Genomic DNA, 23,181 nt, shown 5'->3' on the forward strand with positions numbered 1-23,181 from the left:
ACATGTACTTGTTGTTGATAAAAAGCTACTTTTACAACCTAAAAACAAGAGAATACAGCAGTGACATGCAGAGCCGGAGCCAGAAGTTTAGAAGTCCAAAAGCCCAACACAACCCTGCCCTATTGTTTTTATTATTTGTTCATTTAACTGTTCAGCTATATATTTTGTTGATCATTTTCTCTAAATGCAGTTTCCAAGAGTTTCTGGTACTGCCAGAAAAATAATCCAAGTGGAGAAATCCCTTTTATTTGAATTAATTGGTTTATATTATGTGGCTAAAAACAGTAAAATTTGAAGATTTTGTATCAAACATCTGGAATCTTTTTTTATTTTTTTATTTAAACGGATATCTGTAGGTCTACTAATGTGACATGACACATTTTAAGTGTCATTCTGGACATAAGTGGTGTCTGAAGTTATTAAACACACAATCAAATAAATACATGAATATTTACAGATGAAGTTAAAATCTACAGAATAACAATCAGAAGTCCATTTTACACAGAATTTGTGAGACACATCTTGATATTTGATTATTATGTAAATCTGATAAAGATTGATTGAAAATACTATTCCATTTGTACAATAACACATAAACAAATATTGTGTTTTTTTTAAAGAACAGGGATAATGATATACACTCAAAGCAGTTTACAGTTACAGCATCATAACTTGTATTTACAAGTACCTCTTGAAGGCAACATTATTATAAGATAAACACAAAGGCACATAAACATCTCATAATTGAAGAAGTCATAACACAAAACCGTTATTATGTTTTGTTTGTTTGACTTTTATAGGACTTTAACTCATGATATCATAAAATAGAGCTTCTTCAGCAGGGGAAGTTTGTAGAGAATGCTCTGAAAAGAGAAGCACACAAACACGTAGTCACACACAATGAAGCTTACACTAATGCGGGTACATTAAGATTTTAGAAATATTGCAGTCTTTGTTGGAGAAAGACCACAAACATTATATTAAACATATGTCCCAGTACACTGATGGGTCCAACGATCCTAACACAGGGAACACAGGGTTTGATTATACCAGCTTTGCAAGTTTATGTTCAAATTTTGTGAACACTGTCGAGTAGAGGAATTAGTGGAGAATGTAACTTTACACTTCAAAAAGTCTGCTAGAGAACGAGAAACATCAAGAGGGAAATCATAAACCTGGTAGTGGAAGAACTGAATTGAAACTGGGCTAATCAACAATAATTAGTTTTGTGAAATATTGTTTATTTTTATGTTCTGTTCTTGTTTGTTTTATTTGTTGTGTGCTTGTTTTGTATAGGGTTATATACGGCTCAAGTCCACACTCCAACACAGTAGTCGGCGGTAATTCACCTCAACGCTGGTTTGCCACACTGCCATAAAACCGAAAAGGAAGAAGAAGACTATACCGGAAGTGACGCAGAAGAAGAGAGAGAAACATCAGTAAAGATGGCGGAGAAAAGCAGCACGGACCGTACGGAGGATGACAACATGGATAATAGTGTTGCTCCCGGAGCATCTATGATGGTGGTCACCGTCAAAACCCCCAATGGAAAAGAGGAAATCTCCATTTCAGAGGATTCATCTGTCTCACAGGTGCGTTAATTCACCTTTTTCATCGGATACCACGCTACCATCACATAAACGTTTCCTCGCAAACATTTGGGGAAAGGTCAAAACGTTACTTTTTTTAACTGTTAACCAGCAGCCGGTTACATCTTGAGAGGTATATTCGTGATCTCATAGATGTCTACTGTGAAATCAACCTTTTAAGTCACGTTTAGATCCGACACGTTATTAAGGCGGCAGACATTTCTGTGGCTACGACAGTAACCGGAAAGGTAGCGTCATGCTACAAGAGCTAACGTTAACCTTCTTATATACAACTGAGTAACATCATTAAACAAGTCGGATTACCGTTACTGACAATGGTCACCCACTCTTTGACACTGTGTGTGACTATTAACGGAGTATTTTCCAGTTCTGTGCTGTTAACCTGTCAAACCAATGTTTGTCTCCTTGTCAATCAGACTCGTGCAACCACAACAAAATGCACTATAGTTAAAGTCAGACAGCAGTGTGATTCACAACAACATGCAAGTGACACATTTATCACATCACAAGGATTTTGTTTATCAGAACTATACTAGGATTGAGTCCTCTGTCCACTGCAAACTGTCGAATCATAATTGTTGTAATCCTCTCCTCCATGACAGTTTTACATCAATCACTGTCCCCAGATATTCATATTCACCACCAAGTAGCTCTTTGCTGCTGTGTCTGTCTTCTTGCTCTGAAATAAAAATGTATTTCCTGAGTTTTCTTGGTATTTAGCTGAAGAAAACGGGACATTTCTTGGTTTAAACTGGCCTGACTTCCATCAACAAACAATCCTCTCATTCATGATGCGTTGTTGCATCATCAGCGATCAAATCAGCAATCACCGTGTCATCAACAAATTTAACCACCAGAGGAGTTGGCTCTACATTTGTTTGTACTGTTTAAGGAATGAATACAACTGTCTGGCCTTAGTTCCTTCGTGCTCATTGTAGATGGAGTCGACTAAAGACAAGAGACTGACTACATTTTCAGAACTAGATTCTGACACCTCTTCAAAAGAGGGCCACGAGATCACAAGTAAATGCCGGACCTAGTTGATATTTTACTTTACTTTTCCCTGTTAGTAATCGTCCAATGCTCTTGTCTCATTTGTCCAGTTTAAACAGGAGGTGTCCAAAAAGTTTGAGGCCCAGCAGGACCAGCTGGTGTTGATATTTGCTGGAAAGATTCTGAAGGACGGTGATACGTTAAAACAGCACGGTATCAAAGACGGCTTGACCGTTCATCTCGTCATCAAGACTGCCCCAAAGTAAGCACCGGTACAATGCGTGTGTGGTAGGGAAATGGTGTAAATCATTATCGTTAGACTATGTAAATCCCCATCTATGAGTTAGCTGGTAAGCGTTTAATTTGATGGTTGTCTTTCTCTCTGAAGATCGACAGGTAACGGTACATCTCAGACAAGTTCCCGTTCTGCAACATCTCAAAGTAGCAGCAGCAGCAGCAGCAACGCCAGTGCAGCAGACAGAGCCGGAAGTGGCACGAGTACGACGCCAACACAACCTGCTAATGCAATGGGTTAGAATTTTATACATTTTTACAATGACTTGCTTGCTTTTTGCACTGCAGCGCGTTTAATCCTTGTGACAGATATGCCCTCGTAATTAGGGTTGTACCACAAATCCACATCGTGAAAAGAATCTGAGTCCATATGCCTCTTTGTCTTTTCGTTCTCCTTGTTTCCCCTACTTTCCTGTAAGTTATTGTCACGGCATGAATAGAAACTATTTAGGCTCGATAGAGAATTTGCCTTCAGAACAATCAGACACTGTACACATTATAAGCCAGTCACGAAACATGAATGACTTAAAACGCCACATACACTCAGCCATATGCGTATGCAGTGTTCAGTATCTGTCGACCATGAAAGTTTGATAAGGGAAATTATGCTTATTATTTGTATGACTGAACATGAATGCAGCATTCTTGAAGATTTGAAATCAATCCACATTTTCAACTGCATTTCCACACAGACGTTTGACAAGATACCATAAATGTAGCACTTTAAAAACATATTTGGGTGACATACATACATTTTCCTGTCAACGTGTCCACTTACCTGCCACCTTATCTCCGGCTTTGCTCCTCCTCTTCCTCAGGTGGACTCGGTGACCTGTCCGGCTTGTTGGGTCTGGGCGGTATGGGCGGTATGGGCGGTATGGGCGGTATGGGCGGTCTGGGAGGTCTGGGAGGTCTGGGCAGTATGGCCGGTCTGGGAGGTCTGGGCGGTATGGGTAATATGGGCATGCGCTCATCCAGCTTCATGGAGATGCAGCAGCAGGTGCAGAGTCAGCTGATGTCCAACCCAGAAATGCTGTCGCAGGTGATGGGCAACCCGATGGTGCAGAACATGATGTCCAACCCAGAACTGATGAGACAGATGCTCGCAGGCAACCCTCAGATGCAGCAGCTCATGGGACGGAACCCGGACATCTCCAGCATGTTCAGCAACCCTGAGCTCATGAGACAGGTCAGTGCAGAGTTGCTCATGATAGTTCTCTGAAACACTAAGTCATCCTCAAAGAGCCAGATGAACAGGTGTTCCCCAAACTGGCTTTTACTCTTTTTCTCTCACAGCCGTAAACTTGCCGACTTTCGGTTAATTCAACACTTTGAATGAAAACAGTGGCACCGGAGTTTTTAATATTTGGGTGGTCCGCACAAATCAGACACACCTGCTGTTGATGTAGGTTTGACCGTGACCACATATTTGTGATGCAAACTGTTTTTGGTTGCTGTTACTTGAAGTGTGCTTTAGTACCGTCACCTTTTCTACCCAGTTTGAGGCTATGTTCTTTACATCGGTTATTTATTTTGCTTACCGTCACACACTCCTGCAGATCTTTTACCACTTCTGCCTGGGTTTGTGTCCAGATGTTGCAGTTGTCTATTTTCACCGAGGATACAGAAATATTCGTATCCTCTGTTCTTCTCCTGCTGTGCTTTCAACCTCTGTTTCCCAGACCATTTGCTTGCACATGTTGATGCAATTTTAAAATGATGTTGTTTTAGTGTAATTGGGTGACCTATTGTTTTTTATCTATTTTCTGCAAGAAATACGACCCCAGGTACAACTTAATCAGGTAAAATGTGCTGGAATAACGATGGAACTCAACAGTCGAGTGAGACGTTCTTCTTCCTCGGCTCTCACTGCTTGTTTTTGTCACTTCCATCCTCTCGTCCCTTGACGGACCATACAGTAGGCAAGGGATCTAGCAATGATGCAACAGGTGACGCTTTACCAGGACTAGGTGCTTAGTAACCCTGAGAGCATCCTCAGGGTTTAAAACGCTCTGTGGAGAATGTATGCGGACATCGCGATTGTTATTTTGTGTACACAAGATAAAATATCATCTGTCGGGTCTTTGGAGACCCGGTTGGGTGGGTTTGGAGTTGACTTGTGTCGTGTTTGTCATTGAACAGATGCAGAGTCCCGAAACAATGTCTATGATGACCAACCCCAGGGCCATGCAGGCTCTCATGCAGATCCAACAGGGCCTGCAGACCTTACAGACAGAAGCCCCGGGATTCATGTCCAGGTACCGGCTATTGGCTCTAAAAAGAATACTTAAACCTTGTATAATTGTCTTAATTTGGCGGTCAACTCAGAATTAATGGAAAGAAACATAATAGCTGTACCCTTCGGTTGTAGTTGGTAAGTATTGGTAGTGTTCATTTGAAGTCACAGTATATTTAGGTGAAATTCAATGGTATCGTTACATTTTCCTGGATTGTTGACATTTCCTTCCCCTCTCTAGATTGTCTCCTGGAGGTCTCCCGGTTCCTCCAGCCTCAGGGGTCAGCATCCCCCCAGAGAACCCTCAGCCCTCTACTATGGCAACAGGATCCAGCCCCTCCTCAGCCACCAGTCCCTCTGACCAACAGCTCCTCCAGCAGATGTTACAGATGTTCGCAGGCGGAAGGCAACCAGTATGTCTCATCTAATTTGTCCTGTTTTCCATAATCAGAGCATCAATTTTTTCAATTCTAACTCGTTGTTAGCTAGACGTATGTTAAGTTCCACCAGTTTTGATTCTCCTTTTCTCTTGTCAACCTTTAAAAACTTGTTAGGATTGTTGGTGTTTTTCATTGAGACCAATAGATAATCCTGCCACTAAATTTGAATATGAATGTTAATATGATTTAACATGAAGAATCAGTTTAATTGGAAAAAGTGAAGAATTTTTCCAATTAAATTTAAGAATCAGCAATCTGATCGTGACCTTGTGCATAGTCTCCTCCCTCGCAGCTTCAGACCCCCGAGGTCCGTTTCCAGCAGCAGCTCGACCAGCTCAACACCATGGGCTTCATCGACCGCCAAGCCAACCTGCAGGCGCTCATCGCTACGGGAGGGGACGTCAACGCCGCCATCGAGAGACTCCTGGCCTAACTCGCTCAGGTCGGAAGACTGGTAGAGTTGTGGACTGGAATGGGAGGTTTTAAAGTTAACACGTGACACGCAGTCCCTACATCAAATGCAAGTCTGACCTGACACCCAGATATCACTTATTATCTAGCCGATCTGTAAATCATAGGAAGTATAAACGGGGGAGGTTGACGAGGGTCGTTGTTTCATGACGCCACGACTATCACTGCCAACGACCAATAAGATCCAGTGCAGCCGGAGATGATTACTGACATAACAAGTACTCATTCACTGGATGTCTGCACGGGGTTACCAAGGAATTAACTTTTAATTGTTACTTAGATTGACATTATTTAATTTTAACTAATTGTATTTATGTCGTTGGATAAAGAGTTTTTAATTTGGTTGTTGTTGGATGATGGTCTTCTGTGCTCTCAGCTTGTTTTGTTTTTTCATCCTCTTGCTTGGTATTTATCTAAGTTATCTATTCAAAGTTTCTTTTTTTTTTTGTTTACCCTGACAGGTGCTTGGCAGTGCTGCCTCAATGTTTTAGGATTGGATTCGGATTCCAGGACCAAATGTGTGTAATGTGTGTGTATGTGTGTGTGTGTGTGTGTGTGGCGAGGGTTGGACAAAGGAAAAACTGGCAGAGATTTTCCTCAGGTACATTTGTCAGGTTTTTCATTTGCAGAATTCACCAAAACAGTTTCCATCTGATTGTTTTAATCTATAAATTATTCTACAATGGATCACAGTATCGCCTTAAAAATAACATCCGTACATCTTAGTAAAGACCGTGTCATTGGAATTTACTTTCTTGACAAACAGGTTTGGTTCAAGTTGGTTTCTTGTCGATTAACAGTGTAAAAGTAAATAAACTTCCAAACATCCATTTTGATTTTTTTGTCCTGAAGTATAAAATGGTGTCTCTATAAAGTGTCAATGCCCTAATGATACTGTGATTAATTGTGGTTATGGATTACTCAATAGAAATTGTTAAAAGCCATTGTTGCCATCTTGGGTTCTGCAAGATATTGCGAAATAATCTGTGAAATCTATTGTTGCATGTCTCCCTCTATGGACAAAGTAGCCAAAAAACATTTTTTTCAGTCCAATAAATGATTTGCAATTTGTCTTGTCTGATTTAAATGTGTGAATGATTTACTTTGACCTCGCAGTTTGACTGCTGTGGTATGTTGGATTTAAACCTTGATTTAAATGTCTCTTTGTTCTAGCAGTGTGTTTCTGCCTGTAGCCTGTAACCACCTGTTTGCCGTGTCCAGTGATATCTGAAAGGTTTCACAAGTAGGCCTATATATCTCTTCCTTAGAAATACAAATACATTTATATAATGTAATAGTCACTAACGGTAATCTGTGCAGTTATGCAGTGGCAGAGGAAGAATTGAATTAAGTAAATGTAGCTGACCATAAATACTATTCCACTAACCATAACAGTCTGTATTGTGCCTTTTATCAAATATAACAATGCAGTTTTAATTATTAAAAGTGAAATTACCCATTTGTTGTTATTGCTCCTTTTTTATGTTTATTTTTTTATCTTAAATATTTGAATGTGCTCTGAAAAGTTGGATGGTTTTATACTCCAAATATTAACATGGAACTCTAATAGTTTTATGAATGTCGCACATAAAATATTAAACTTAAAACTAGACTAGTAGCGAGAGCTACAAAAAGTAATGCAGTAAAAGTGAAGTGCGCACCTGAAATATTACGGTCTGTGGTGAGTGTACGGGTATAAACAGTAAATAGTGTACATACACATAATATAATAAGTCTCCACAAATGTAAATACTCAAGTAAACTAATACACTCTTGACTAAATACTTTCCACATTTAGCAAACGTTAAACTACATACGTCAGTAAATAGTTTCGATGCCTACAATTCCCACAATGCGTTGCGAACGCAACCGGAAAGGGAAGAAAACGTCAGCTGACTCGACTTGGTGTTTTGTTGAGTAGTTCTTGACAGTTTAAAGGCCTTTCGTTAGTGATTAAATAACACGTTCGTTAGTGAGTAAGTAGCTATGTTACGACCAAAGGCGTTAACGCAGGTTCTCAGCCAAGCGAACACAAACGGAGTCCAAAGCACACTGTGAGTACAGCTAGCTAGCTAGCGCTATGCTAGCGAGATGCTACACGGCGCAGGAGTAATGTTGTTTTTGACCATTGTTCGATTTGTTGTTGTTTTTGACGTACCAAGGAAACTCAAAAAGTCTGCAAACGTTCAATAATATCTTGACGAACAATAATAATCCCGCGATAACAAGTAAATGCGACAAATAGCTGGTAAAAATCCACAACTTTATATTTTACTGCGAGATCTCTTTGCAATAAGATTATTTTAAAGCTCAACCTTGTTTACAAGCAGCATGTTTTGTCATGTAATCGTTTCAGCACTACTGAAAGTAGATCTGTCTAGATTCACTCATTTGCATATATTTTAATTACATTTGTTAATTTAATCTATTCCTGCATTTCTGCAGATGCTTTCATTTGTACTTATTTTCTTGTATAGCGTTAAGTGTAGTCTTATTGTCAGTTTAAATTAAAATAGGTTTTAGGTCTGGTTTAATTAAACTTAGATAAAGGGCAACATACTTCATAACAACGTTACATAGTGCAGACAGTTTCATATTGCTTGATATACAGTATATACTATGATTAGGGTTTGTACCAACAATGTTAAGGAGCTTGGAATAGTACAGATAGCTTGCAAAAACTGCATGTCAATGACCTGTGAGTCCCCAGTGGTGTGCATACAATCTGTGACCATCAGGGAGACAGTATACGGAATTGTAGTTGTGTTTATATAATGTTTGCTGTAGGGCACATGATGGATTTATGAAAGGACTAATGCATATCTATGAGTAGAATCCATACACTGACCGTCTATAGTGAAATCATTTCACATGTTCATCGGCTGGATACTGAAACATGCAACTTTACATTTCCACCAGCCTACTGAATAATGAAGGTTCACTTCTGGCTTACTCCGGGTACGGGGACACTGACGCACGAGTGACAGCCGCTATCGCGAGCAACATCTGGTCGGCCTACGACAAGAACGGCCACCAGGCCTTTAACGAAGACAAACTCAAGTTCATACTCATGGATTGTATGGTAAGTAGTGCATTTCCTCTGAAAAAACACTTGCGGTTGTTCTCAGGTATGTGATCAGTGTGAACTGGGGCACTTTGTCACTTTGTTTTTTCTCTCTTCTCAGGAGGGAAGAGTGGCCATCACTCGTGTAGCCAACCTACTACTGTGTATGTACGCCAAAGAGACGGTGGGCTTTGGAATGCTGAAAGCCAAGGTGAGAGTTCTTTAGCAGTCGGTGCTGAAGTCAGTCATCGGTTTCTCGTACAACCATTCGCTGCCATGGTGTTTCATGCATTCGTCGTGGTTTGCTGTACTTGTCAAACTCATCTGTATATTGGGGGTTAAAGCACACACTTGTAATGGGGCCTTTGAGGGTCCCCAACCTCCACCATGTCGAAGTGAATTTATTTGACATTTATTGGCATTTTGTAGGTGGCAAAAGAGAACGTCTCAACACTGGAATGGTTCTGAATTCACTCATCATTTAGTCATCGAAGTTGGCGACGCACTGTTACAGCTGACTCACGGGACGTAGTGCGACATTAAGAGCAACATCCTGGATATAATCATGAACGTTATGTATTAACAATGTACTCTTAGTCAGCCCACCATGACTGATCCCATCCGTTAACCTGTTTATATTTTTATGATCCATATTCGGGGTTCCTACGTGTCCTGGAAAACAGCTGAGAGAGGATTTAATTGAAGTTATAGTCATAGACTGCACTTCTTTTAAATCTAGAAACGAGTGGGAACCCTGTTACTGTTAACCTGATTTGGACATTGTATACATTATATATATTTTGGATTTGCACCTTATTTGCCTTATGTTATTGTTATCGTAGAATTTTATGCTTTGCACTCCTTGTATTTGCAGATATTTTCCATGGGATTAATCAAGTTTTATTTCATATTATCTTACGATGACAAATTGTTCTGCATATAGATGTGTTTCAGTTTTAAATACTTTATATGAGAGGAAGAGGAAACAACAAGATGCAGCCACACAAGTCATACAAAGACAAATTGGCAGGTGCATATTGATGTTTGCGATTCTCAAACCTCCAACAAGTCTGAATACAGCCGTTGTTATGGCAACAGCCATGGCCGGAGGCGATATGTTTTTGAGTTGTGTGTCCGTCCCCGTTTGGCGAACGCCACCAAATTTGGCACAAACGTGCACTTGGACTCGAGGATGAACAGATTAGAGTTTGTTGGTGTTGAAAGGTCGCTGTGGTGGTAATTCTAGTTAACATTGTTCGGTGTCTGTTGTGTTGACAGGCAGAGGCCCTGGTGCAGTACCTGGAGGAGCCATTAACCCAAGTGGCAGCGTCATAGTGGAGAAGTGACTGATGCTCAGCCTGACGAGTCTGTCTGCCTGGAAACAAAGCATCATATGATTCAGGTCATTGGACTACTGTAACATTCTGTACATGCATTAATATATGAGTGGGGGGGGGGCAGTGTAATTATAATCATGGTATTGAAACGAATAACTTGTCTTGGTTTTTAACACGTTGTCTTCTCTTGTGACGCTTGTGTTCATCTAGTGGTCTGTTCAGAAAGTCCACGTAATTTGTCAATGAGAAGTCTGAGTGTGCAGCTGCTGAGATGTTTCCATTATTCAACTGTTCCCCCGGTTGATTCATTCATTTGCAGTTTTAGTTCAGCCTCGCTGATCCCAGTGAAGCAGAAAATGTAACATTTTGAATCCTGTCAGAGGAGTAAAATGTTTTGTGGAAAACGCTCGTAAGAATGTCTGACTGATAAAATGCAGTGAAGATTATTTGCTTCATTTTGTTTCAAAGCTGTCAAATAAACAATTTTTGCATTAATATTCACTTATTTGTTTTGTGTTTGTGCTCTGCGAAGGAAAGCTTGAGAATATATATCTTAATTCAATAGGAAGCACTTTAGATGCATTTTGGATTGGCTACATTATTACCCTTTAACAAAGTTTAGCATTGTTATGAATGGATTAATCAGGTACGTACAATACAACATCCTCATGTTGTTATTTTGCTCTTATTTCTTATTTCCATGTTGCTATCTTTCCATGATAGTTTTCTGTAGATACTAGGAGTGAAACTAGAAGTTCCATTGACTCACTCACTGTTCGCATGCTCATCTGCTTCAAAACCTGAAACGAATATCACTGAAATCCTTTGAGCAGCCTAATGATTGGTTGACTGAAAAAAAGCCTTTGTTGGTCATTCTGAGTGCTGTTCAGTCACAGTCCAAGGATTGCACAAAGTTATTTTTTATAACATCACTTCAGATCCGTTGGAGATCTAAATTCGACAGATGAAAACAGGATTTATCTGCATGTCAGTGTTTAGAGAAAAGCATCAACAATTATATGAAACATTTTGATGACTTACTGCTAAATATTTAAGAATATGAGCCAAACAGTCAGTTAACCATGACGGGGCCAACAAGGCTTATTAATATGATGTTCTGGTGCATTTATGGCCCAGAACACAAGATGTAGGACTCCCTACAGTTTGAGTGACCGTGACCTCTTTGGAGGCCGATGAGATCGTCGATAAAGGATGATAAAAGTGTAAAAATGTTTGACAAGACAAATCTAACTATCATGTCCCAAAGTTATAAACTACACACAAAATAAATGATCTCTTCTTTTGAAAATGCATCTTGAAACAGATACTACTGAAATTACCACATGCAATAAATGGCTTCGTCTGTGTGACCACAGAGGATCAAATAGAAACAACAGACATGTTGAGCTCAAGCAGAGACTGATAGAAAACCATGTGAACTCTTTCCCTTGTAGTGAAGATGATCAGTGATACTTGCTTCCTGCTTCCTGTAATTGGACCGGTCCAGCAGGAGGCGCCTGACACCCCCTCTCAGCTGTACCTGCTTACTCGACCCACCTGTCCAACCTGACCCGCATTAAGACACACCTCTGCAGCTGCCCCACCACTCCCTGACACAAGCCCCGCCTGCTGCAGCTGAACAACAACCTGGATACACTCAGCATGTCTTGTTCAAACAAGCCAGCTTTCTAACTCAGATAGGGAAGGGTGACGAAGGGCAGAAAAGCTGGCGACTGGCATTGATGTGTCAAAACTGCAGCCACTGTCTTTCCTGAAGCCTGAGGATCGGAGGAGGAGGCTGTGTTGTGGTGTGAGTCAGTGTCGTCTTACATCCTGACCTGCGGATCAGTCTGTGAGTGCTGGAGACGCGGCAGTAAACTGAGGGGCGGCAACACTGAATGGACAGAACATGGGGTCAGATGAGGCCTACAACTTTGTCTTTAAGGGTGAGTGCACCTGATTTGATCCCCCTGTACATCCTTAAAGTCTATAAAAGGAGTTATGCTGTGATGTTCCTTTGCCCTTCAAATTATACTTCCTTGTTCATTATTAACTTGCCTATTTCTAGGAACAGGAACATGTGCTGTGTGGCAACCGAATGCAATATATTTTGAACAATACATGGTAATACCCAGCTGTCTGGGTGTTCAGTCAGCTGTTTAGGTAAATATTATATGTTGGTACTTTGCAAATGTTAAAACTCTTCAGGTGAGTTTCATTCCTACAAAGGTGAAGGATACTACAATCACATCGCCAGGTCAGCACATTGTCCCTGTGTGAGTAAGGAGTACGCATGCTACAGGTTATTGTTGAAACCAGGATGTGTACTTTAATTCCTGTTTATCTGTAGCATCCCGAGCAGAAACAACGCTGTAACATAGAATGTCTGGTTTAAAGCCCTGTACCAGTGCCAAAAGACAAAGTGCAGCACTCATACAGGAGTTTCCCCGAATGAAACACTTCCAGGCTGTAAAAGCATTGGACTTGAATTATGTCCTGTTCTTTGAAGAGAAGCAGCTTGTGCCACTAACTCTATTCATTCTGCACTCAACCTACATGGCACAGTAATCATTTTTTATATGCAGCTGGTTAAGATACCAGATGGCTCTTAGCAGATGTACAAGAGAAGTGAAAGTCATTCAGAGAGGTGATTTGGTTCAGGCACAGCGATTTGACATTTGGGTACAAAGTGCCATGTTGATAAAAGGCGTTGCAGGTGAATATTGAATCCTAAGTATCACCTTCTGTATCAAGGAGTTAAAATGAGACAGGTCCTGTCTATCTCTACACTGTCAACTATCAGTTTACATTAGTGTGACCGCTTCTTAGTCAATTAGCCGACTAATCTGTTGTTTTGGTCTTAGTCGGCTAAGATCTCTTAAGTCAATTAGTCGTTCGTTGTGCTTTATTCATGCTTAATTACTATTTTATCGATCCAAGAAACTAATGAGCACATCTCTGGTAAACAAACACCAGAGATTTAAAGTGGTGCTTTTGCATGATTCTTTGTGAAACTCAGAAGTGTTTATTTCTTTAGTCGAGGACAGCTCTATACATCACATCACAGTCAGTACAGGTTATGACACACCTCCTCTCGATTTGGTTACGAGAAAATATAATTATGAAAACTAAATATTTCAACCTTTTGGGAAATATGCCTGTTTGCAATCTTGCTGAGAGTTAGATGAGAAGATTGATACTCTTATGTTTGTAGCAGCTGATTAGCTTAGCTTAGCATAAAGACCGGAAATGGAGAAGCAGCTAGCATGGCTCTGTCCAAATGCAACAAAATCCGCCCATCTTAACTTGATATTTCTAACTTGTTTAATCTGTAGAGAGACTAAATTGTAAAACGGTCAAGTTGTGGTTTTACTGAGGATGAGGTGCAGGGCCGATTCTCCGCTGGTTGTCTATCAACCTCACTGCCTCCAGCCTTTATGCTAAGCTAACTGCCTGCTGGATGCATAGCTTCATAGTTTATAGACATGAATTGATCCTCCCATCTAACTCTCTGCAAGAAAATGAATAAGTGTTTTTCCACAAAATATGTATCTGTTCCTTTAATGTGTAAAAAGAAGGAACACTCACTCCTGCAGTGCTCCTAGGCAGTGTGGGATATATACTATCTCAAAGGTACGAGCAGGTTTTCATTCCTCCAGCGATTTACAGATAGCTCAGAGAAACTAATCTTTAAAATCTGATTTTATAGTTTGCTTGGAATGTAAGCCCGCACCACTGTACACCAGCACATTGTGGAAGGAGTTTTGAGTTTCAAGTTATTTATTGTCACATGCTCAACAATTACGGAGAAGCAGTCGTTGGCTATAAAAATCTTAGATCTCAGGCTCCCTCCAACAATGCCCATTAAATATATATAAAAAGAAAATCACGCGAGTAAAAAACGAGACTTTAAGACATAAAATAGAGCAGAAGTTCAAATATAGGGATAACTATAACAAATATACAATATATGAAATAATATATATTTATGGTAGACAATACTTTTAAAATGAATGAACTGAATGTAAACAGGGACACGTAATTAGAAGTTGTACATACTCAGGTATACTGCACTTTATTGATGTAAACAGATGTAAAACTAGAAGTAAAAGTATAAAGGTTCAGTGTCAGAGTCATATAAGATGGGAATGCTGCAGTTGTGAGTTTATTAGCAAAGGATTTTTCATTTTGCCAAAAAACCTCTTTACTACTGCACATATAAAGTGACCAGATATTTAAAGTTAACTTACAAATGAATATGCATATGCTCGTGTACCTTAACGCGCATTTAAAAAACTCATATTTGTTTTAATGTCGACCGTTAAACATGAATTAATATTTAGTGTATAAGAATTAAACTTTGCTGTCCAATATATACTCCTAAATTATTTAAAGTTTCCATCAGGATTTCAGGGCAGTACTGAATACAGTACTTAGATTTCCAAAAAGGAAAGTTTAATCCTCGCTGCATCACTTAAAGTTCTTCCTCAGAATCAACAGACCAGGCTCGAAGGCCTCTTGTCCTTTATCTCCATAGGAACCAGGGTTGGGAATTGTTTGCATAAGAAGTTACTGAGTAGTGGAGGAGAAGAGGGGGAGGACGGGCATTCTCACCTCACCCACTGGGAGAAAAAGCAGTACAGTGGTCTGGCTGCAGAGTGAACAGTTACCCAAAACAAGCAAAAGTAGAACAACTTGTCAAACATTCTTTGCCGTGGCTTTAGGTTAACCATACTGTGAGCCTGTAAGTGAAGAACTGTGTGTATGGGAGTCTGCGCGTGTTCAGGAGAAAAGCATTTTCTATCTGTTGTTCTGCAACTGGTGAATAGTGAAGAAATGATTTGCGAACTCCTGTTCAAATTTGCATTCTTTTTTGGAGCATTTTAAGAACCTCTCGTCCATGCTGGCTTCAAAGTTCATTCTCGACCATGGAAAATAAAAACATTAAGAAAACAGTCTGACTACAAGGTTCATTTAGTAACTGTTCTGGCATTTTAGATCCCATCACATGATCTTCATCAGCAGTTGCATGTGGAAATGAAAGATGGTAGATGAAAATCTTTCCTATGACAAACTCCAACTGCTGAAGAAGATCATGTGATGGCTCTTTAGGAGATATTCTTTTTTAGTCACCAGTGGTAGAACAAGTATTTAGGTCCTTTACTGAAGTAAAAATACCACATTCAAAAAATACTACATTATAAGTAAAAGCCCTGCATTCAAAAAAGTATTCAAAGCATAATATTCCTTAAGAAAAAATAAAATTGCTCATTGTAAAAATAGCACCATTCAGATTTCTTTATTTTTCATATATGAACTAAACATTTTTACCTTTATACAAAATGTAAAAAGTTGATATCAAGCTCACTCATTAACACTTAATATCTCGTAATTATAATCCATACAAAATGTGAAAGCAAAAATTTGTGGTTTTAGTAGCGTTAAGACAGTAAACAGCTAGCCTGGCTCTGTCCAAATATATTTTTTTAAAGTCACCTACCTCCGTCTCTTAAAACTTGTCGCACAAAACTTCCAGTTAAACCAAAACCTTTTCATTCATTCATTTCAGTTTTTGTACGGATTTAACAAACGAGATATGACGTATTGATTAATGACTGTTGCTGGTAGGTGAATCTTTTTTAACCTTCGGCTACCTGTTTCCCACCGCGTCCAGTCTTTATGCTAAGCTAAGCTACATATTTAACTTGCAAACATGAATCTTGTCATTTAACTCTTGGTAAGAAAGCAAATAAGCATATTTCCCGAAAACGCCCAACTATTGTTTTAACTCCCATCATCACACCCTAACTCCATTATTAATATCTTGTGGAGATGTCACAAGAACTTGGATTATTTTCTCAGTGCTCACACGCCTCAGCAGTGAGCTGTGACTGTGTCTGATTCACTTGTGCAGAGATCCCAGTGCCTCTGTGTTTTCACAGTGTGGTCATATCTTCCTATCTGCGCCAATTAAGCCAAGCCTTTCTTTTGTTCTGAGTCAGCCACTAACAACTGAAAGCCAAACATTAGTCACTCAAATGTAAAAAACAGGGGGTGTCTGTGTTATTTCTCGACCTGTTTACCCAGTAAACTGACCAAGAAGAAAGGCAGTGGCCGCTTGACTTGTTCCACCTGATTTAGGATCTGTGCTCTAGAAAAGTTAACAAACATGGAACATTCCATTATATTTGTCCTTCTGTTTTGCTAAAATAGGTTTCTTAAACATCAACAACTCAAACCTCAAGTGAGGCGTGACTGATCGTTGTGCTGCAAGGCCTCAATGATTAATGAAAATAATGCTGGAAGCCAATTTTTGGAACATTACAGACAAATGTAAGAGAGAATTGTCGATTGCAAAGTCTTCTACTTCTGCAACCACATCTCTGCCTCAACTAGTTTCAATCCTGCCCGTGCTTTGCTTCCTTTACTTGGCACCTTCACTCCTTGCAGTCTAAATAAAAAAATAGATAAATCGATTAAAGATTTGGCATCCCACCAGTGCATGCTGGGACAGGCTACAGCCTCAGAAGATCCTCGGTGATCTCCTGACCGATCAATAATCTGGTGTAGTATGTTACAGGCCAACATCAGTGTTTCACCAGTATTTTACTCAACATGGTTTCTCTCTTCACTATTTGCTCTGCATGCTTGAGTTACAACATTAGACTCATTTACCATGAAGGTGTGGTGCTATTTTTAAATTAGGACATCATATCCCCAATGGTGTAATTAGCCCCAGTGTGAGACAGCTAAGATTGAGGATTTAACCAAGAAAGACACGCCTTGACCAAAATCTGTAAAGGATGAAGTGGACGCACAGGATTGACTCATATTAGGCTCTGTGAACATGAGGCTTGTCTCCTTTATCCAAGAAATGTTAGTCAGTTTAGTTTTGCAATGACCAAACCCAAACACAGAACTATAATCAAGACATTTGTGTTTTCTTTGTGTCCTCTGCAGTGGTTCTAATTGGAGAATCTGGTGTAGGAAAGAGCAATCTGCTGTCCCGCTTCACCAAAAACGAGTTCAACCATGACAGCCGCACAACCATCGGGGTGGAGTTCAGCACACGGACAACGCAGCTCAGCGGCTACACCATCAAGGCCCAGATCTGGGACACGGCCGGACTGGAGCGATACCGGGCCATCACTTCTGCGTGAGTGTCAAGACCCATCACAGCTTTCATACAGCCATTAGCATATTCACGTGTACTCATTCACACACACCGATTTTCAAGGCATTCCTGCAGTTATTTTATGATGAAATATTACATTTTTAGTCCGTTCACTTTTTGTTAAACTGTCCCCATTACTTGCTGATTACTTACACAAATCCAAAGAGAGATGTTGTGAACGTGTCCCCTTCAGTCCACTTGGGGCACATGGTCATCTAAGGAGCCCCTTAAAATGAGGCAATCGGTCGTGTGCGTGCATGGCTCAGTGAGTGAGTGTGCACCTGTGTGTCTGTCCATGGCTAACCTCACATTCTGCTGCAGCAAACTGCGTAAGGTTTTTGGATGGCCAGGTTGGTGCAGACACACCTGGCGGACACCTGCACTCTACTGAGTGCACCTTTCTAGTTCAAATTGCAGCATGTATTGTGGTTGTAATATTTCATGGTCAGAAAATACCTCAAATTCTCTTGGTATTCCATGATGATGGAAAAACAGGTTCAGACAAAAACAAAAATTGCACTTATTTTTAAACATGCTCACTTTTTAAGCAGGTACTCTGAAATAAAAGACAATTATATTTAGATCAACATCTTATGCTTGCTTTCTTGCTCCACCGTAGTTGAGCAACCTGTATGTCGACAACAACAATGTGGTGTCGTTATCAGCCAAAACACACGCAAGGACAGGCACTGATCCTCCCGTTTCCTCTCACATTACCTGAATAACAACCAGCACATTCTGGTCTCGTCAGTTCCCAACTGGCACACTAAAATCCAAACTGGTTAGAGCAGAGACCTTTGTTTGAACACTCAGCGGGTCTCTGTTATAACTGAGGGCGCTCCTGATTCATTCTTCTTTTTAATTAAACTAGAAGGATTAACAGTGTGGAAATTGGTTTTAAAACAATAGAACCATGTCAATTTTATTTTTAAGACATGGAAAAATCAGAGGATATGCTACACCACTGGATTAGCTCTATTCTGTCAGCTTGGATTTTGGAGTAATTACTTGCCGACTTATTCCAGTATGCAAATTCTCACTCCCATGGAATTTCCCATTTGTGCTGTAACAAGCATCTAAAACCTATTAAAGCGGAATTAATTATATTGCTGGAAGAGTGGAGCAGAGATATAATTGTGAAGGAAGTATTGATTGGTTCATGAATTCAGAGCAATCGTTAGACATTGCCTTTTTTTTCAGTTGACAGCCAGAGCAACTGCTTATTCTCAATGAAGATATAAGACAATGCTTAAAGCGACCATCATCGATATTCTTATAATAACAATGGTGTAAATGTGTGTTTTGGGAAAGGGGTCACTCTCAGTGATGAGCCTGGGAGAATTACTTCCCTCAGCTCTGCGGAGCTTTATGGCATCTCTAAATGGCAACTTCACTGTCTTGGTTCACTGCTCTTATAGCGTATTTTTCGTTTCTACAGCAGCTATAAACCCCCTGTAAATGACCTGCTCAGCACCAAACCGCAGGCAGACACAGTTAGCAACTCAGCTGTGAACATAGTGGAGCATTTAGCATCTAAAGAGACAGATACTTCCCTCAGGAGATGGAGGAGAACAAAAACAGAGCTAAAAAGTGGTAAATGTTGGACTTAAATTCATCAGTTGGCCAAAAGCATGAAACCGAATGAATGATTATGTTGCTCCTTAACTTCTGAATGTGTATCTGGTTGTTAACAAGTGTGCCATATCAACTTAAAATGTGATCATATATAAATGTTGTGTTTACAGCTACCTCCAAGAAGCCAAACAATCAGTTATTACAGGCTTTTGTGTATGTGTGTGTGTGTCCGTGTGTGTGTGTAGATTATTAATGTTTAGCTTTATTCAATTATTTTTACTTTTGTTATATTATATCCCCTTAATTTAACTATACAGGCAGTGCCACACTGTCCCTGAAGGTAGCATTGCAGAAAAAAAGAGACACCTAAATGTCACATAAGGAGTAAAGTCAATCTCCTCCAAACAGGTATTACAGAGGTGCAGTCGGAGCCCTGCTGGTCTATGACATCACGAAGCACCTCACCTATGAGAGTGTGGAGCGCTGGCTGAAGGAGCTGTACGACCACGCTGACCCCCACATCGTGGTCATGCTGGTGGGCAACAAGACCGACCTGGAATCAGAGAGGTCTGTGCCCACCGAAGAGGCAAAAGACTACGCAGGTACAACGTCAAGAAGTGTTACCACCGTGCTGAGAATCTCTGCATAGGATTTGTATGTTCATTGTTTGTAATTAGTTAATGGAAACCTGAATTTATGATGATTGTAGAGAATGTAAATTAGTCTGCTCACCAAACCTGTCAATGTGAATAAAGATACATCATGTTGTTAAAGGGCAGAGGACTGCTACCCATATCACCAATTTCTTTGAGGATTATATCTGAGAAGATCAACGGTGACATTTCGTGATTTGGGGAGTGCAGCTTTAAAGTGACACCAGCGAGAAAACAACTACATTATGCGAATTCAATAAAACACATTCACTAACATAGCTTATTTGTATTATCTAGAAAAGAATGGTCTTTTGTTCCTGGAGACGTCTGCTTTGGAGTCAACTAACGTGGAGGCAGCATTCAACAACGTCCTAGCAGGTAATTCATTGTAATGTGTTTAACTTCTCCTTTGTTAAAAGCCGTTACCCGGAAAAAGCGTAATATTCTTTACCAATGTAGAAAGGTTGTTTTCTTTGTTTCCGAACTGTGAGGGTGACGCGGTTCGCTGCCTGACAGCATCCCCCGCTCATTTCCTGGGTTTCTTCCTATTTGCTGGCCTGAATGTCTTTCCCTTCCTGTCTCTCCCCTCCTGAGAAATAATAATGATGTGGACTGGGTACACACATTTTCCCATAACCATGCTTTGATAAGGCTCCACCCTATGACCCTGAATTTAACCTCAGCTAGCCAGACCTCCAGCTCCTAAGCTCATGGACATGAACAACTTCAATGGTTTATTTTTTTTACAAGTATTGCTGTCCTTTTCTAAGTCTGGCTTGTTTTATAGTACTTGTTCTACTCCCCTTCTTGTTATTCTGGCCTAATGCGAATGTACATTATATATATTCATTTTCTGCCGCAGAGATTCACAGGAAGGCGAACAGTAAGGAAGTGGTTCGGGGCTCCATCAGTGCTGTGTCCTTGAGCAGCTCCAGCGCAGAAAACGAAGAGCAGGGGAAACCCTGCTGCAGGAACGTCTGATCACAGGGTCCTCCAGGAGCCCCGGGGCCTCAGGGTGGGCGTCAGGTGAACTTCACCCACAACCTTGTGTCGAGCTTGACGAGAGGCACGCGACACGGCAACCACGGGTGCCCATATAAACGGTTTTGGCTTAAGTGATGTCACTTTGATGTACAAGCTGCATGATGGCATATTCAAAAGATGATTAATATATGTGAATGAATGTGCAGGAGTCCAACATCATTCTTCTGAGAGTCACTGCTGACTATAGGTCAAAAGTTAAACACTTAACCGTGAGACCTGTAAGATGATATATTTATAATCCATGCACAGAATTGGAGCACCGCAGATGCATCATGGCGTGTGTAAATGTAAATGACACGTGACTGTTTTATAGTTTGTTGGTTGGTGGCACTGCGAGTCTTGCTGTCACTGCTGTGCGTGTGCTACAGCTGATGATCGGGGATCAGATTGATTGCAATTCTGTTGAAAAATAAAGGATTTATGGAGACCTACTGTGTGCTATTTGTGTCTTCTAACAAAAGATATAGGTATTTTATTTTCAGAGAACATTTTGACACGTCACAGTAAGAAAAGCTCAGGTGTAAATAAGACAATTAGTGATTTCGCTTCAGCCTCAGGGTGCTGGTATTGAGCCTGCTAGCTCACTCTCACACTGTCGTGAGTTAATGGAAAACTTCAACAGCCATCGTTAATGTTCTTAACATCCTGTGCTTTTCCTACTACGACTAGTCAAACGTCTGCTCTGATAAAGACCTTTAGAATTAAAGTAGGAATACCAGATTAGTCAGATTTACCACCTCAGCAGCGATTCAGTTCAAATGAAATGTTAGTTTTCAATCACAGCAACACACTAAACTGACAAATAGTTTTCTGAGGTAAGCTCAACTCTCTGGTAAACATTATTAGTTTGTGTTTGTGTTTCTGATCCAATCCTCTCAAACTGTTTCACATCAAACGCTTGGCTGCAGCAGAGGTTCTTAACCTTGCAGGAACTCCATAATGAGGTCTAAAAACGCTGAAGACGCAAAGATGTGGAAACAAAAAAATATCTTTTAGACATACAGCGTCTCCGTTCGACAGAATAGGTCAGGGGTGAGCAACCCTTTCAAGCGTTAAATTCATTTTTCTTCTGACTGTGCTGCGATGATTAACTGGCCCAATTAAAGCTGGCGAAACCCTATCAGAATGATGATGCACATAGTGAATGAGTGCACAGACCTCTTTATTAGGCCTGGGAGATATGGTAGAAATGTTTTTTCCTTCCTGCTGCAAATTTGATAACAGCGAAAGCAAACCAGCCGTCAGTTTTATGGGGAATTGGTGGATTTGCCTGATAAGAGAGACGGCGAAAACAAGACTTTGACAAATATAATGTGGCCTTTTATCAAACACAAGGTGTCAGTCGGTCAGTGTTATCCGTGTCTGATATGATTAAAAAAAAGTTCCTCTCTGAGCACAATAAATAAACAGTGTGTAAAACCTGTGTGACATTTCATTTTATTGATGAGTTTACACACTGAATGCAAGCTGTTTCAGGGACTTTCCCTTTCTGCCAAGAGTTCAATTGTCCAATAATATATACAATTACTGTGACTATGAATTATTATTCCCTTTTTACTCCATAGTCAATGTATGCATATAATTGTTTATCTTGATAATAGATACAGTACATTAGTTTAATATGCATTTATATCCCACATTTCAGGATCATCTTAGATTCTTATATTAGTGCCCAATAGTTTCTTTTAAGCTTGTGTTTTGTGCTGTTGGTAGTGAGAAAACAGTAATATCTTATACATGGTCAACCTGATTTTAATGTTTGGGAAGCACCAAATCCAAATTCCAGTGTATTTAATGTCACTTTTAGTATCCATCCGGATACCTTGAATGACTGACGTCTGCATTTATAGCTTTAAATGTCATGAATTCCATTGTCTCAATAAAGTCTTACTTGTCAAATAAATAAACACTATTTCAACTTGAAATGGTAAAACCTTTATTTTATGTTGGCACACAATGTTGTCTTTGGAACGTCAGTGTAAAGTTACTGTTTGCATAGAAAGAGAAGAAGAAAGGGGAATTTGATAAACCTGTTTTGCGTTGACATTGTCTTTACTTCCTCACTGTTTGGCATCCATAGACCTCAATGTATAGGCCCTTTTCACAGCAGCCATTTTGACATGTCATTGCAGGCTTACAGGTGTAATTGATAACATTAACTATGGCCCTATTCCATTTAGATGGGCCAGGACCCTGGTATTGTGCTCACTAAATAAGTGAATGGCACACTGTTATTCCACCAAATAAAGGAATACTTCATGCTTTTAGGGCTGCAACTCACAATCATTTT

At 40.1% G+C, this 23,181-nt stretch overlaps 3 protein-coding genes across 5 annotated transcripts; all 3 read left to right on the top strand.

Moving 5' to 3' along the window:
* The first annotated feature begins 1,413 nt into the window (after positions 1–1,413).
* On the top strand, positions 1,414–7,503 carry LOC142965616 (ubiquilin-4-like). Of its 3 annotated transcripts, none has more exons than XR_012957715.1 (8): positions 1,414–1,592; positions 2,714–2,865; positions 2,992–3,134; positions 3,716–4,086; positions 5,040–5,155; positions 5,375–5,546; positions 5,851–6,093; positions 6,506–7,503. XR_012957715.1 is itself a non-coding variant. In XM_076106642.1 (8 exons), exons 1-7 carry the CDS (start codon positions 1,446–1,448, stop codon positions 6,004–6,006), a joined length of 1,257 nt encoding a protein of 418 aa, XP_075962757.1. In that variant the 5' UTR covers positions 1,414–1,445; the 3' UTR covers positions 6,007–6,015; positions 6,506–7,503. The 3 variants fall into 3 exon arrangements, 2 of the variants coding, with proteins under 2 accessions (XP_075962757.1, XP_075962756.1); XM_076106642.1 differs by having other exon boundaries at positions 5,851–6,015; XM_076106641.1 differs by having other exon boundaries at positions 5,851–7,503.
* A 400-nt stretch (positions 7,504–7,903) lies between these two features.
* lamtor2 (late endosomal/lysosomal adaptor, MAPK and MTOR activator 2) lies at positions 7,904–10,946 on the top strand. The gene is made up of 4 exons (XM_076106644.1): positions 7,904–8,098; positions 8,964–9,126; positions 9,230–9,319; positions 10,387–10,946. Exons 1-4 carry the CDS (start codon positions 8,031–8,033, stop codon positions 10,441–10,443), a joined length of 378 nt encoding a protein of 125 aa, XP_075962759.1. The 5' UTR covers positions 7,904–8,030; the 3' UTR covers positions 10,444–10,946.
* A 147-nt stretch (positions 10,947–11,093) lies between these two features.
* Positions 11,094–21,318, top strand: rab25b (RAB25, member RAS oncogene family b). Its single transcript, XM_076106643.1, has 5 exons — positions 11,094–12,391; positions 17,406–17,601; positions 19,603–19,796; positions 20,145–20,225; positions 20,710–21,318. The coding sequence occupies exons 1-5, from the start codon at positions 12,355–12,357 to the stop codon at positions 20,826–20,828; spliced, it is 627 nt and encodes a 208-aa protein (XP_075962758.1). The 5' UTR covers positions 11,094–12,354; the 3' UTR covers positions 20,829–21,318.
* The last annotated feature ends 1,863 nt before the right edge of the window (positions 21,319–23,181 follow it).

This window comes from Anarhichas minor, unplaced genomic scaffold (genome assembly GCF_050575085.1).
Source record: "Anarhichas minor isolate MPS153535 unplaced genomic scaffold, ASM5057508v1 ptg000035l, whole genome shotgun sequence".
NCBI classification, from domain to species: domain Eukaryota; kingdom Metazoa; phylum Chordata; class Actinopteri; order Perciformes; family Anarhichadidae; genus Anarhichas; species Anarhichas minor.